The 15951-nt window shown below is 48.4% G+C and overlaps 1 protein-coding gene across 6 annotated transcripts in view; it reads right to left on the bottom strand.

Annotated features, from left to right (window-relative positions):
• The window catches only part of plxna4 (plexin A4), a 691435-nt gene that overhangs the window by 53508 nt on the left and 621976 nt on the right, over positions 1-15951 (bottom strand). For all 6 annotated transcript variants that reach the window (XM_086010677.1, XM_086010680.1, XM_086010678.1 and 3 more), the window contains exons 23-24: positions 11028-11094; positions 6663-6809 (exon numbers count right to left, since the gene is read on the bottom strand). In XM_086010677.1, coding sequence (XP_085866803.1) covers positions 6663-6809; positions 11028-11094 — 214 coding nt within the window. The remainder of the gene's footprint in view (positions 1-6662; positions 6810-11027; positions 11095-15951) is intronic.

Genomic DNA, 15951 nt, shown 5'->3' with positions numbered 1-15951 from the left:
CAAACAAGTCTAGAAGTGCTGGTGGAGTGCCGTGGGGAAGCAGCCCATGTTCTTCTCTGTTCTTTTGTTTGTGAGCTTTTGTGTACGTTTTATCTAAACATAGGCCTGGAAAGAACGCAGTGGGACTCCAGCATACAAACCCTCCGTCACAATGGTGGAGGGTGGAATTGCATGTCAACGTGATGAGCATTTATTCTCTGGCATTCCGCAGCCTAATGTCACATCCTTAGAGATTGATCAATAACGATCGAACAACAACTTGCATTTATATAGCGCATTTAATGTAGTAAGAGGTCCCAAGGCGCGCCACAGGAGCGTAATCAGCCAAAGTTTGACACCGAGCTACATAAGGAGAAATTCAGGGAGGTGACCAAAAGCTTGGTCAAAGAGGTAGGTTTTAAGGAATGCCTTAAAAGGAAGAGGGAGAGGTAGAGAGGCGGAGAGGTTTAGGGAAGCAATTCCAGAGCTTAGGGCCCAAGCATCTGAAGGCACGGCCACCAACGGTGCAGCGATTAAAATCGGGGAGATGCAATTGGAGGAGCGCAGATAGCTCGGAGGGTTGTAGGGCTGGAGGAGGTTACAGAGATAGGGAGGGGCGAGGCCATGGAAGGATTTGAAAACAAGGATGAGAATTTTAAATTCAAAGCGTTGTGGGACCAGGAGCCAATGTAGGTCAGTGAGCACAGGGCTGATGGGTGAGCAGGACTTGGTGCGAGTTAGGATACGGGCAGCAGTGTTTTGGATGGAGGACCATTAAAGGAGATGGAAACAGAAAACGCTGCAAACTGGCTGCGGAGCAGCATCTGAAATGTTCAAGGAGATTAATATTTCAGGGGCGGGGAGCAGTTCCGAAGAGTCCACCCCCAAAACTTTCGCTTGTCTTTTCTCCTTCAGACGCTGACTCACCTGCTTCGGGCTTCCAACGCTTTCTACTTTTTATTTCTTTAAACCAAAACAGGTTTGAGTTTGTTATTTCGTGCTGCTTCTGCCATTATCTTTCACCTAATTTGAAAGCATCCAGAAGTGAGATTATTTGAGTTGAACAAATTGCAGCAGCGGGATTTTTCCATTACGAGCCTTGCAGGAACAAGTTAAACTGAGCAGATCGCTCATCCTTAACACTGCTGGGTAACGGAGCAGTAAATTCTGAGATCAGGTTATCACAATCTTCCATCTGTAATTCCAGACAATTCCTGAAGTTGTCTTACTTATTAGTGCATGAAAAAGGCATTCAGGATCTTAAAGGCAGAGTGACCCTCACAATTCTTAGCTTAAGCCACCGGGGGAATTGAGCGGATTCCAATTTAAGGCATTCATCGCTCCTCTCTTTCATTCCGCACCGCCTGCCAGTCTCTTCTCCTCCACCCCTCCTCTCTTTTCCCCCGACCCTCCAGGATTGTCCTGGAGTCTCTGGGAATGAAAGATTAATCTGTTGGGAGCGAACCCAGCAGAACAATCATAGAGGTGGTAACAAATGGTGTGGTTTTTTTTTCATTCTCTGTGAACACATTTGCTTATTAGTTATAAAAATATTGGAGATGGGGGATGAAAGGCTGTTTGACTGGGTGAGATGGGTGATGAAACCGCCAGGAATACAGCCAGCCAGAGTTGGCAATCCAACCCCGCTCCTCCCCTACAGCTTTCTCCCGACCTCTCCTGAAGAAGCCGACCCATGACGCAGTGTGGTTCAACGGGTGCCAGCAGCCTGGCACAATGGCCGGCCATCCTTCTCGTGTGAGCCGAGACAGTCAAGAAGCAGCGGGCGATGGACCGTGAGAGGACAGCTCAGCCGGGGCCTATCCTGCCTTCAGCCAATGCCCACTCACAAAGCCTTACCAGAGGGGACCTGGAGACGAGGAGTAGGGAGGGAACCTTGGCCTGATACAGGAAACTCTTTATTATCTGGCACCGACGGGACCGGCGTGGTGCCGGTTTATCAAAAAGTCCGGATTACAGAGAGGTATAGTTAAAAGGTACGAGAGCTCCGTACACAGCAACAAATCCAGGCTTCCCTGTTGCTTAGCAACAGGTGCAGGAACTCCGGCCACAGACCAAGCGTCCCTGTTGCTTAGCAACAAGTTACACAGCCACAGATCCAGCAACTGCCACTAATATGAAGTAAAACTTACCTGAACCTATTCCTGAATTTTGCCAGTTAACAGAGATTTCCGGTTATTTAGGTGCCGGTAAATCGAGAGTTTCCTGTACTGCCCTTGCGCTGCCCTTGGGCACCAAAGCCAATTGCTGGAACCCAGTTGCTGCCCTGGTGAGATCACGTTGACTTACTGAGGATCGAAGGGTTAAACCTGGGACCTTCTCGCTTTACTGGTTGAGCCATCAATGGAAGCCCATCGCACTTCCTCTTATTCTTCTTCCATTTGTCTCTCATTCTCTTTCTTTGCCCGGTTTGAGTTTTCTCATCTCCTGCCCCATTCTTGCCCAATGCTGTGGGAAGGTGGGTGACCTGTTCTCAGGCCTCCCAACTAGGGTTGCCAACCCTCCAGGATTGTCCTGGAGTCTCCAGGAATTGAAGATTAATCTCCCGGAAACTGCTGCCAGCAAACCAGGAGAAAAATCACAGGGACATTAAAAAAAAATTGCGAGGTTTTTTTTCCTTCACTTTCTTTGAACACTTTTGTCTATTAGCTATTAAAATATCAGAGATGGAAAACTGGCTGTTTAACTGACAGTCGAGAACCATCCAACCGGGTAATGAAAAGTCTAATCGTTTTCTAATTGAGGTGGGAAGGTGATGCGCTGCGAGGGTGGATGTGTTGGGGACCAATGGGGGGGCGGGTCAGTTGAAGGTGAGAGGTGAGAGGTCAACCTCCAGGAATACATGCAACCAGAGTTGGTAACCCTACCTCCAATATCAGGCTGAAACTGGCCTCTGAGAGAACGAGGCCCACCAACGCCCTAGGGATGACTCTCAGTGGTGCTGGAGTGGGCCAGTATCCTGTAGTACTATTCACTGACACTCCAATTTCCTGTTAGATTTGAAATGTAATCAGCCCGAGAGGATGATCATTCAGGGATTGCTGTATCCTTTAAACTGTCATGTTTCTTTACTTTTAATTATTTATACAGGCTACAAATAAATTACTAGACTGTTTACATGACCCTTATCTAGCGACGGTCCCTGGCGAAACATCTATTTCTGTATCACTGAGATACATCACGCAACACTATAGCGCCACTGGTGGTTCAATTGGTAACTGCATTAGCCACTTAATACAACCATTTATATTTTTTTTATTCATTCATGGGATGTGGGCGTCGCTGGCAAGGCCAGCATTTATTGCCCATCCCTAGTTGCCTTTGAGAAGGTGGTAGTGAGCCGTCTTTTTGAACCGCTGCAGTCCGTGTGGTGAAGGTACTCCCACAGTGCTGTTAGGTAGGGAGTTCCAGGATTTTGACCCAGCGACGATGAAGGATCAGCGATATACTTCCAAGTCAGGATGGTGTGTGACTTGGAGGGGAACTTGGAGGTGGTGGTGTTCCCATGCACCTGCTGCCCTTGTCCTTCTAGGTGGAAGAGGTCGCGGGTTTGGGAGGTGCACCTTTCACAACCTTTAGGACGTCCCAAAGCGCTTTACAGCCAATGAAGTACTTTTTGAAGTGTAGTCACTGTTGTAATGTAGGAAACATGGCAGCCAATTTGCACACAGCAAGCTCCCACAAACAGCGATGAGATAATGAGCAGATAATCTGTTTTTAGTGATGTTGATTGAGGGATAAATATTGGCCAGGACACCGGGGATAACTCCCCAGCTCTCCTTCGAAATAGTGCCATGGGATCTGAGAGGGCAGGTGGGGCCTGTGTTTAAGGAAGGAGTGAGCTTTGATCCCCTGGGGATTCTGCTGAATGAGCTGATCTCAGCTCATTTAACAATGGGTTTTAAGTGCGCTTGAGCAAAGGACGGGAGAGAGAAGTATCAACAACAACAACTTGCATTGATATAGAGCCTTTAAACATCGCTCGGACCAATATTACACACCCATTACAGAGAGGGAGTCGCTCTGACCAATATTACACACCCATTACAGAGAGGGAGTCGCTCTGACCAATATTACACACCCATTACAGAGAGGGAGTCGCTCTGACCAATATTACACAACCATTACAGAGAGCGAATCGCTCTGACCAATATTACACACCCATTACAGAGAGGGAGTCGCTCTGACCAATATTACACACCCATTACAGAGAGAGAATCGCTCTGACCAATATTACACACCCATTGCAGTAGGATTGCTTAGTCTGTATTTGGAAGCAATTTGTGAGCTGTGACTTCACGTCCGATGCAGGCATTGAACCAGCAGAGTCTCTCCTTCACCCCCAGCCCTACCACACCCTGTGCCACCCGCTCTCTCCTTCACCTCCAGCCCTACCACACCCTGTGCCACCCGCACTCTCCTTCACCCCCAGCCCTACCACACCCTGTGCCACCCGCTCTCTCCTTCACCTCCAGCCCTACCACACCCTGTGCCACCCGCACTCTCCTTCACCCCCAGCCCTACCACACCCTGTGCCACCCGCTCTCTCCTTCACCTCCAGCCCTACCACACCCTGTGCCACCCGCACTCTCCTTCCCACACACACAAAGAAACTACAGAAGACCTTGACTTTGTTTCTCTTGCTTGCCTTCTCGAAAGCTTCAAAGAGACTGACTGGCTCATTCACTTCAATCTGTGGCAGGCTGCAAAGCCATCTAATTACACTGAGCTACAGTCATGGTCTAAGAGCGAGGCAGAGCGAAATTGGTTCTAATCAAAAGTGACGTGACTCTCACTCTAAATAAGCAGATTCTGGCAGGAAAGCAAACACCTCGAGTTTGGAAGAATAAACAGAAATTGTTGGAAAAGACAGGTTTGCATTCCTGGTGTAGACCCTGAATCAGGCTTGAATGAAAGGAAGGGTCTTGTCTACCAAACGTGGACCTTTACTGGAGCTTTTGTTTCCAGCATTTTTCTGGTTTTTATTTCACATTTCCAGCATTTGCAGTTTTATGGTAAGTTTGGTCCACCTGGGCTTCCGTAAGGTGAAGGATCTGACTTACGTCAAAAAACCTGTTCCAACTGCCAAGAGTAAAACAACAACACTCAGGGTGCCCCCAGTGCTTCAGCAAGTTGACTCAATGAGCCAAAGAGGCCAGGAAGGTTCTAGGGTTGACCCCTGGATTGGCCCGGGTTAGCTGATCTCAAGCTGAGGCTATAACTGGCCTTGGCAGCCCTCAGTTAGAAGGGGAAAAACTTGGGCCTCTCGGTTGCTATACAGCACAGAAGGAGGCCACTCGCCCATCGTTCCTGTGCTGGCTCTTTGAAAGCGCGATTTAATTAGTCCTACCCAACTACTCTTTGCTTTTCAAGTATTTATTCAATTCTCTTTTGAAAGTTACTATTGAATCTGCTTCCACCGCCCTTTCAGGCAGCGCATTCCAGATCATAACAACTCGGCACGTAAAAGTTTCTTTCCTCATGTCGCCTCTGGTTCTTTTGCCTATTACCTTAAATCTGTGTCAACTGCCACTGGAAACAGTTTTTCCTTATTAACTCCATCAAAACCCTTCAAGATTTTGAACACCTCTATCAAATCTCCCCTTAACCTGCTCTAAGGAAAACAATCCCAGCTTCCCTGGTCTCTCCACTAGTCTATCTAGCGCCTCCTGCAGGAAAGTGCGCATGCAGCGACATCAGGCAGGGATGCTTGGGGTGAAGAGAGGATCAGTCTTGGCTGGAATCTCTCTATGGTGGAACAGCCTGCCTACATTGACCCTCACGGCTCACACATGAAATAATGGCCATTTGCGGAAGGGTTCCCCGGCTAACCAACGCTCGTGGAACTGTGCCCTCACCCCACCACCCAGCGAGGAGGGGAGGGGTGAATAACAAGAAATGAACACACCTGTCTTTTTGCCTCGTGCTTCTGGTGAAGAAAGGAAATCCCAATTGGCAGCACAAGCTTCGTGAGCTTCAGGAGAGATTGGGTCGATTGGGCTTATACTCGCTGGAGTTTAGAAGAATGAGAGGGGATCTCATTGAAACTTATAAAATTCTAACAGGACTAGTCAGACTAGATGCAGGAAGGATGTTCCTGATGGCCGGGGAGTCCAGAGTCACAGTCTAAGGATAAGGGGTAAGCCATTTAGGACTGAGATGAGGAGGAATTTCTTCACCCAGAGAGTGGTGAACCTGTGGAATTCTCTACCACAGAACGCCATTGAGGCCAATTATATTCAAGAAGGAGTTAAATATATTTCTTAAGGCTAAAGGGATCAAGGGATATGGGGAGAAAGCAGGGACAGGATACTGAATTTGGATGATCAGCCATGATCTCATTAAATGGCAGAACATTAAATGGAGGGACCGAATGGCCTACTTCTGCTCCAATCTTCTGTTTCTATGTTTCTAAATCACACGTGCTGTTTGGAACAGTGACAGCTCCTCAGTGGATGCACTTTATTTCTGCTCATCACCGTGGCTTGAGATAATTAACACAGGGCTGCATTAGCACCCACCCCATCTCAACAGGAATATCCTGCACCCATGATCTGTGCAAATTAGCCCAATTATCCTCTGACCCATTCCGCCCTCTCCTACCCCTCTACCCCCCCACCCCCCGTCCTCTCCTATCCAATCTAGTTTCTGGACTCGGAACTTACCAGTGTCTTGTAGTCTATCTGCTGCCTGATGAGCTTGTCTTCGCTGAGGGAATAGCGTGCCTCTCCTGTAATTGAGTCGATCGGCCCCTTCTCCATCTGCTGCTTGATGGCGCAGAAAAGCATGAACAAAGGCTCCCCTGCACATTCCTGATCAATACAAGAAAAATGAGAGAGGCCAGCGTTAGCACAGCTGCACGTTCAGGACACACTTCCACTGGCGGTCTCGGAGACGCGCTACATGGGCTGACGCTTCCCCCCACCCCGAAAAATTCCAAGACAGAGAGGAAGAGCTCTTGCCATGCCTGTCGGTAATTGCACCCTATAGCCCACACAGAACCCCCCAGATTGTGCTAAAATGGGCCGCTCACGGGCGGGCCGCCAGTGGACGAGCTACAGACGGACGCAGTGCCGTCGCGCCAGGGGGGGGGATGACCAGGCAAGCTCCCTGCTCCGAATCACAGCCCAGTGGGGCCCCCGCTGGAGAAGTGTGCAGGTGTGGAAATTGGGCAGGGCTGGGCTTGCGATGCGGGCTACAGTCGAAGAGCCCACTAAAACCCATCGTCGAGGCCCAGATGTGAAAAACAGGGTTCCATGGGCACCAAGCTGCCTTCTATTAACAACAACCTGCATTTATATAGCGCCTTTAACGTCGTAAAATGTCCCAAGGCGCTTCAGAGGAGTGTTAGCAAACAGGGCTCGATAAATCCCGGCAAGTAGTCAGCACTTTCGGGATAGGAAACTGGAAGAAAGGAGAAAGACGATACGGTCAGTGTGAGTGTAATATGATTTCTGTTCAGTGGGGAGAGCGCGGAGTTGTGGGCAGACGACAGCTCCTCTCCAAACTTAATTGTTCTGCATTCACCATTAAAGAGGTTTAAAAGTCATCCCTGGCTGGCTGGCTGTATTTGTTCTGTGAAGAAACCAAAAGCTTTACTGTCAGTTTCTCACCAATATCAGTTCACAAAAGGGAAACGGTCCTTTAAAGTGACCTCCTCGGGTACCCCCTCGGCTGAGGGTGTCAGTTAACCACCTCTGCGGAGGGACGGTGTTGTGGAGCTCTAGCCTTCCCACTCTGGCACTTAGGAAAGCTATGATTTCATCTGAACCAATATATCAACAGTGGAAGTAAAGAAGAATGAAGGAAAGACTTGCATTTATATAGCGCCTTTCACACCCTCAGGATGTCCCAAAGTGTTTTACAGCCAATTAAATACTTTTTGATGTGTGATCACTGTTGTAATGTAGGAAATGTGGCAGCCAATTTCCGCACAGCAAGCTCCCACAAACAGCAACGTGATAATGACCAGATAATCTGTTTTTTAAAGTGATGTTGGTTGAGGGATAAATATTGGGCAGGACACTGAGGAGAACTCCCCTGCTCATCTTCGAAATAGTGCCGCGGGATCTTTTACGTCCACCTGAGAGCGCAGACGGGGCCTCGGTTTAACGTCTCATCCGAAAGACGGCACCTCCGAAAATGCAGCAAATGAAGTGGTTAGATACACGAACTATATTAATCGTTAACCTCACTTAAACTGGAGATGGCCCATCACCTTTAAGTGAAGGCTTTATGGACCGCCACTCCTGTTTTACCCCAGCTTCTCCCTTCCTCTCCGCAAGGCGTCTCATGTACCACAGCTGCTTCAGCCATCTGGCACCTTGCCCGCCTCCTACGTGAGCCTAGACCATGAATGTCAGCAGGCCGGTCACCCGTGGGTGGCATCACCTCTTGGAAAACAGTGACAGGATCGGACAAAGTCAACATGGATTTACAAAAGGTAAATCATGCTTGACTAATCTACTGGAATTTTTTGAGGATGTAACTGGTAGAATAGATAAGGGAGAACCAGTGGATGTGGTGTATTTGGACTTTCAGAAGGCTTTCAATAAGGTCCCGCATAAGAGATTAGCATGTAAAGTTAAAGCACATGGGATTGGGGGCAAGGTACTGACTTGGATAGAGAACTGGTTGGCAGACAGGAAGCAAAGAGTTGGAATAAACGGGTCTTTTTCCGAGTGGCAGGCAGTGACTACTGGGGTACCGCAGGGATCAGTCCTAGGACCCCAGTTATTCACAATATATATTAATGATCTAGACGAGGGAACTAGATGTAATATCTCCAAGTTTGCAGACGACACAAAGCTGGGTGGGCGTGTGTGCTGTGAGGAGGATGCTGAGAAACTCCAGTATGATTTGGACAGGTTGGGTGATTGGGCAGATGCATGGCAGATGCAGTATAATGTGGATAAATGCGAGGTTATCCACTTTGGTGGCAAAAACAGGAAGGCAGATTATTATCTGAATGGCAATAGATTGGGAGAAGGGGAAGTGCAACGAGACCTGGGTGTCCTTGTGCACCAGTCGCTGAAGGTAAGTATGCAGGTGCAGCAGGTGGTTAAGAAGGCAAATGGTATGTTGGCCTTCATAGCGAGAGGGTTCGAGTACAGGAACAAGGGTGTCTTGCTGCATTTGTACAGGGCCTTGGTGAGACCACACCTTGAGTATTGTGTGCAGTTTTGGTCGCTCTATTTGAGGGAGGATGTTCTTGCCATGGAGGGAGTGCAGCGAAGATTCACCAGAATGATACCTGGGATGGCAGGAATGACGTATGAGGAGAGATTGGGTCGATTGGGCTTATACTCACTGGAGTTTAGAAGAATGAGAGGGGATCTCATTGAAACTTATAAAATTCTAACAGGACTAGACAGACTCGATGCAGGAAGGATGTTCCCGATGGCGGGGGAGTCCAGAACCAGGGCTCACAGTCTAAGGATAAGGGGTAAGCCATTTAGGACTGAGATGAGGAGGAATTTCTTCACCCAGAGAGCGGTGAACCTGTGGAATTCTCTACCACAGAAGGCAGTTGAGGCCAATTCATTAAATATATTCAAGAAGGAGTTGGATATATTGCTTAAGGCTAAAGGGATATGGGGAGAAAGCAGGGACAGGGTACTGAATTTGGATGATCAGCCATGATCTCATTAAATGGCAGAGCAGGCTCGAGGGGCCGAATGGCCTACTCCTGCTCCTATCTTCTATGTTTCTATGTTTTCTCAGAGACTGAGCCTGCCCTCAGCTGATGGCCACACAAACCTTCCAGCGCTGGTCAAAGGTGCCCAAACCTGGGCTGATCTTTTCACCTTCCCGAACCCGGATACACACAGAGGTCAAATGTCATAATCATTGATCATGTGATCAGCCAACTCAGCATGACTCAAACCTAGTGCTTTGCTGGATTGTGTACCCATTCCCACACAGGGCACTATTTAATTAATTGAGGCACTGGCGACATCCACAGACCCAGAAAGCAACAGCAATTAAAATAATAAATGTGGCTGCTTCGGGTTCATAAAACCTCATATAGCCTGTCGCCGCTCCCTTTCTCTGTAATTCCATGCTGCAAGAAGTCAACATTTAAAAAAATATTCATTCACGGGATACGAGCATCGCATGCAGGGCCAGCAGTAGGGTAGGGGGTCAGGATGGTGCGTGACTTGGAAGGGAACTCGGAGGTGATGGTGTTCCCATACGCCTGCTGCCCTTGTCCTTCAAGGTGGTAGAGGTCGCGGGTTTGGGAGGTGCTGCCGAGAAGCCTTGGCGAGTTGCTGCAGTGCATCCTGTGAATAGCACACACTGCAGGCACGGTGGTGGAGGGAGTGAAAGCTGAAGGTTTAAAATCTTAGAATATAAAACCCCAAGAAGTCAGTGATGTCAAGAAATGTAGCTCCCCATTTTAAAAATAAATTTGTGACAGATGTCATTAAACGTAAGAACATAAGAAATAGGAGCAGGAGTAGGCCATTCGGCCCCTCGAGCCTGCTCCGCCATTCAATGAGATCATGGCCGATCTTCTACCTCATCTCCACTTTCCTGCACTATCCCCATATCCCTTGATTCCCTTAATATTCAAACATCTATCGATCTCTGTCTTGAATATACTCAACGACTGAGCCTCCACAGCCCTCTGGGGTAGAGAATTCCAAAGATTCACCACCCTCTGAGTGAAGAAATTTCTCCTCATCTCAGTCCTAAATGGCCGCCCCCTTATTCTGAGACTGTGACCCCTGGTTCTAGACTCCCCAGCCAGGGGAAACATCCTCCCTGCATCTACCTGGTCAAGCCCTGTAAGAATTGTATATGTTTCAAAGAGATCACCTCTCATTCTTCTAAACTCGAGAGAATACACAACACTCACTTGCTTAATTAGCTTATTTCTAAGCAGTGTGATGCATGTTTTTGAAAAACAAATGTGATTCCATTCGCTCTGTCAGAGAAATATTCAGGCTGCAACTCACAGAATGAAGCGGAGAAGAAAAAATGTTTGAGAGAAAACACAGGGAGGAGAGGCCATTTTATACCCTTACCTTAAGGAATTTGTACAAGAGGAACGTAAACCAGTTGGTCAGCATCTTTTCTGCCACAGATTCAGTCCTAAAATGAAAAGAGAGAGGATTAAAAATGCATTTTGGGCAACTTTTATCAAATTATATTTAACAATGTCGAGGCTGCCACATTGCTGATGCGTTAGGTGCTGAAGCCTCAGCAAACAAGACAATCGGCGAGGAGATGGGCGACAAAAGATGGACAACAACCACCTGCATTTATATAAAAAGAAAATGCTAATACAAAAAGAAAATACTGCAGATGCTGGAAATCTGAAATAAAAACAGAAAATGCTGCAGATACTCAGCGGGTCAGGCAGCATCTGTGAAGAGAGAAACAGAGTTCACGTTTCAGGTCGATGACCTTTCGTCAGAACTGGAAAAAAGCAGGAAATGGAACAGATTTTTAAGCAAGTGTAGGGGCTGGGAAATGGGGGAGGGGATGAAAGAACAAAAGGGAAGGTCTGTGATAGGATAGAAGGCAGGAGAGATTAAGAGACATTAAGAGATATTCAAGGCAAAAGGAGATAGTAATGGGACAGGTTAAGACATGGCTCTAGATGGAGTGTGAATTGCGCTGGCAGAATGGAAGACAGCTACCCTGTGGGAGAGAAGAACAGAACAAAAGTGTGGATAAAAAATATATATACGATAGGGGCCGAGGTTATGGTCTGAAATTGTTGAACTTTATGTTGAGTCCAGAAGGCTGTAAAGTGCCTAATCGAAAGATGAGGTGCTGTTCCTCGAGCTTACGCTCAGCTTCCGTGGAACAATGCAAGAGGCTGAGGACGGTGAGGTCTGAGTGGGAGTGAAGCGGAGAATTAAAGTGACAGGCGACCAGAAGCTCAGGGTCCCCCTTACGGACTGAACGGAGGTGTTCCGCAAAGCGGTCACCCAATCTGCGTTTGGTCTCCCCAATGTACAGGAGACCGCATCGTGAACAGCGAATACGGTATATTAATTTGCAAGAAGTACAAGTAAATCACTGTTTCACCTGGAAGGGGTGTTTGGGACCCTGGACAGTGGGAAGGGGGAGGTATAAGGGCATGTGTTGCATCTCCTGCGCTTGCACGGGAACGTGCCAGGCGAAGGGGAGGGGGTGTTGGGGGTGATTGAGGAGTGGACCAGGGTGTCGCGGAGGGAGCGGTCCCTTCGGAATGCTGAAAGGGGAGGTGAGGGGAAAATGCATTTGGTGGTGGGATCACGTTGGAGGTAGCGGAAATGGCGGAGGATGATCCGTTGAATGTGAAGGCTGGTGGGGTGAAAGGTGAGGACAAGGGGAACCCTATCGTGGTTCCGGGAGGGAGGGGCAGGGGTGAGGGCAGAAGTGCGGGAGATAGAACGGACACGATTAAGGGCCGTGTCAACCACAGTAGAGGAGAATCCTCAGTTTTCCTCAACCTCGCCTAAGGCGCTGCACAGGAGCTTCATCAATCAAAATCTGGCAGCGAGCCACATAGAGATATATTTGGAACTGTGACAAAGCATTTAGTCACCCGTCCTAATATCTACTTATGTGGCTCGGCGTCAATTATGTCTTTCTTATGTTAAAAGCGCTATATAAATGCAAGTTGTTGTTGTTGTGGTTGCTGAATCTCACTAAGCAGAGGCTGTGCGGGGGTGTCCTGTGCAGGCGGGCGAGGGGATTATTAGATGCTTGGCTCGTAGCACCTTCACCCGGCAGGTTAAACAAGGGCAAGGCACCCACCCGTCCTCCAGGCAACAGAGGTGTTAAAAGCATCAGCAAGAGGCATTTGCCCCGCTCCTAATAATTTAACCAGCTTCAAGGAGATCAGTGGAGCGTGCTTCATCAATAGTTGTCTATTAATGGTCCAGGTAAGTGCTTTTTTTTTTAAGGTTTCAGAGGGCTCCAATTATCTCCCCTGCTCTCCACTCATGCTGGGTGCAGTTCCGTCTGGTGCCTGGTCCAAGTGGCCGGTCTATGAGTGAGCCCAGGTAGTCGGAGCCAGCAGGCTATATAACCGTGGAGGATCATCACCGACTGCTGCACAAACACATTTTCAGAGCAGGAGTCAGGATACGGCCTGATTTTTTCCCTCCCAGCATTCCTAGCCCAGCGGTGCTGAGGCCAAAGGCTCCCCGGTGAGCTTGGCTGATGCGGACGGACTGGAGATAAAAGCCGGGCGCCCCTTGAAGCCTGAAAGACTTGGCTCCACCCAGGCTGTGTGTTCAGTAACTGGCCCATCGGAGGAGCTCGAAACACCCATTCTCTCCGAAGGCCCTTGTCTTGTTGGATTGAAGCGCCCGGCTTCACTGCTGCTAGTAGATCTCTTGTATCATTGCTCATGGCAAGACGGGCGACAGACGGTTCAATAATGACAGGTGTGTTAAACATTGCAATCTACAATGTATTATTCTGCTGCTACGTTGGAGCTCTGTTTAACCTGCCATGTCTCTTTAAGGTGATGAATTCTCTTTTGCTACAAACGTTCTCGTGTTAATTACAGGTTAATTACTGCGGGTGAGGGAAGTCTGCAGATTGCCAGGTGCTCGTCGGTTTCCAGCTCCAGGTCAATCTGCAAACTTCCCTCCGCAAAACTAATTAAACCCCAGCCTGAAATGGCTGGATTTGGTTCTCACTTTTTAAATAATTTTAACAGCTTAAAGTGTGACATCGAAAGTGTGGCAGCTGCTCTCAACCCTGGATACTGAAGGAGGGAGAAAGATACTTAGAGAGATAGATTGGGGGAGAGAGAGAGAGCTAGAGAGAGAGAGAGCTAGAGAGAGAGAGCAAGAGAGAGCGAGAGAGAGAGAGGGCTAGGGATAGAGTGAACTAGAGCGAGAGAGAAAGAAAGCTAGAGAACGAGAGAGAGGGACATAGAGTGCTAGAGATATATATATAGAGAGAGAGAGAGAGAGAGAGAGACAGAGAGAGAGAGAGACAGAGAGAGAAAGAGAGCTAGAGAGCGAGAGAGATATATATAGAGAGAGAGAGCTAGAGGGAGAGAGAGCTAGAGAGAGAGCTAGAGAGCGAGAGAGAGAGCGAGAGAGCAAGAGAGAGAGCGAGAGAGAGAGCGAGAGAGAGAGCAAGAGAGCTAGAGAGAGAGAGTAAGATAGAGAGATAGAGAGAGAGAGATAGAGCTAGAGAGAGAGAGAGATAGAGCTAGAGAGAGAGAGAGAGAGAGAGAGAGAGAGAGCTAGAGAGATGGAGCTAGAGAGAGAGAGAGAGAGCGGGAGAGTTAGAGAGCTAGAGAGAGAGAGACAGTGAGAGCCAGAGAGAGATAGTTAGAGAGCAAGAGAGAGAGAGAACGCTCGAAAGAGTGAGAGAGAGCGAGAGCTAGAGCAAGAGAGAGAGAATGAGGTAGAGAGAGAGAGAGCTAGAGCGAGAGCTAGAGAGAGAGCAAGATAGAGTTAGAGAGAGAGCGAAAGCTAGATAGATATAGAGAGCAAGAGAGCTAGAGAGAGAGAGAAAGCTAGAGAGAGATAGAGTTAGAGAAAGAGTGAGAGTTAGAGAGAGAAAGCTAGAGAGTGAGAGAGATGGAGAGAGAGAGAGAGCGAGAGCTAGAGCGAGAGAGCGAGAGCGCGAGAGAGAGAGCGCGAGAGAGAGAGCGCGAGAGAGAGAGCGCGAGAGAGAGAGCGCGAGAGAGCGCGAGAGCTAGAGCTCGAGAGAGAGCACTAGAGAGCGAGACAGCGAGCTAGAGAGCGAGCGAGAGAGGGAGCGAGAGAGGGAGCGAGAGAGTGCGAGAGCTAGAGAGAGAGCGAGAGATAGAGCAAGTGAGAGAGACAGAGAGAGCGAGAGAGTGCGAGAGCGAGCGAGAGAGTGCGAGAGCGAGAGAGAGAGAGTGCGAGAGCGAGCAAGAGAGAGAGAGTGAGAGAGATAGAGCGAGAGAGAGCGAGAGAGAGAGACAGGGAAAGAGAGAGAGCTAGAGAGCGAGAGCACGAGCAAGAGAGAGAGTGAGTGAGAGAGAGCGAGAGAGCGAGCGAGCGAGCGAACGAAAGAGAGAACGAGAGAGAGAGAGCTAGAGAGAGAGATAGAGAGAGCTAAGGAGAGAGAGAGAGCGCACGCTCGAGAGAGAACAAGAGGGAGAACGAGAGCTAGAGAGAGAGAGAGAGAGAGAGAGCAAGAGAGAGAGATAGCGAGAGAGCTAGAGAGAGAGAGAGAGCAGTGGAGGTGGAAAGAGAGAGCTAGAGAGAGAGGGAGCTATGATGGTGGAGAGAGAGAGAGAGGGAGCTAGAGAGAGTGATGGAGAGAGTGAAAGCAAGATAGACAGACAGATGAGTGGGCAGACGGACAGAGAGAGGGAGGTAAAGATAGATAGGGAGATACAGAGATAAAGATAGATAGCTGTAGACAGATAGATTGGCAGCAAATATATCTGTAATCTATGAGCATCTGCAGGTCGCGGAACTTCGCTCAACACAGACCAAGCAATCAGGCTGAGGTCAGGACACCCAGTCCTTGACCCTCCCAACTATGTGTCATTAACATGAACAGTCAGAAGATTGTGAGGGATGTAATGTGGGCGTGCAGACCCTCACGGCCAACTGCCCATTTGACCCTACTGTGGAGCGAGGCTTCACACCGGGAGTTCTAATTCAGAAGATTTGCCCCACGGTTATGGACCACCCTAAGCTCATCCACTGATGCTTACGAAGCCCTCGCAATGGTGAATTCATCTCCATAATATAAGACCAGCACTGCATCATCCAAACATTTCTAATTACTTCAAGTACTAACAATATAATTTTAATCTTCTTGAAGATTGACCTGTGCAATTACATCCTGTCACAATCCCGAGCAGTTGGTGCAAGTCAGCCCATTGCAAGTGTGACTTCCAATTAAAATATGGAGAGAATTGCATTTTAATGCAGTCACACAAAAAATGTCTGCATTACAGTATTAATTAAATCCTGCTTATTTGATTGCTGTTAACTGTTCATTATC

Source organism: Somniosus microcephalus, chromosome 17 (assembly GCF_052327205.1).
Source record: "Somniosus microcephalus isolate GS21.2 chromosome 17, FLI_Smic_1.0, whole genome shotgun sequence".
Lineage (NCBI taxonomy): Eukaryota > Metazoa > Chordata > Chondrichthyes > Squaliformes > Somniosidae > Somniosus > Somniosus microcephalus.
The sequence above is the reverse complement of the archived record's forward strand: the minus strand, read 5'-3'. Positions and strand labels throughout refer to the sequence as shown.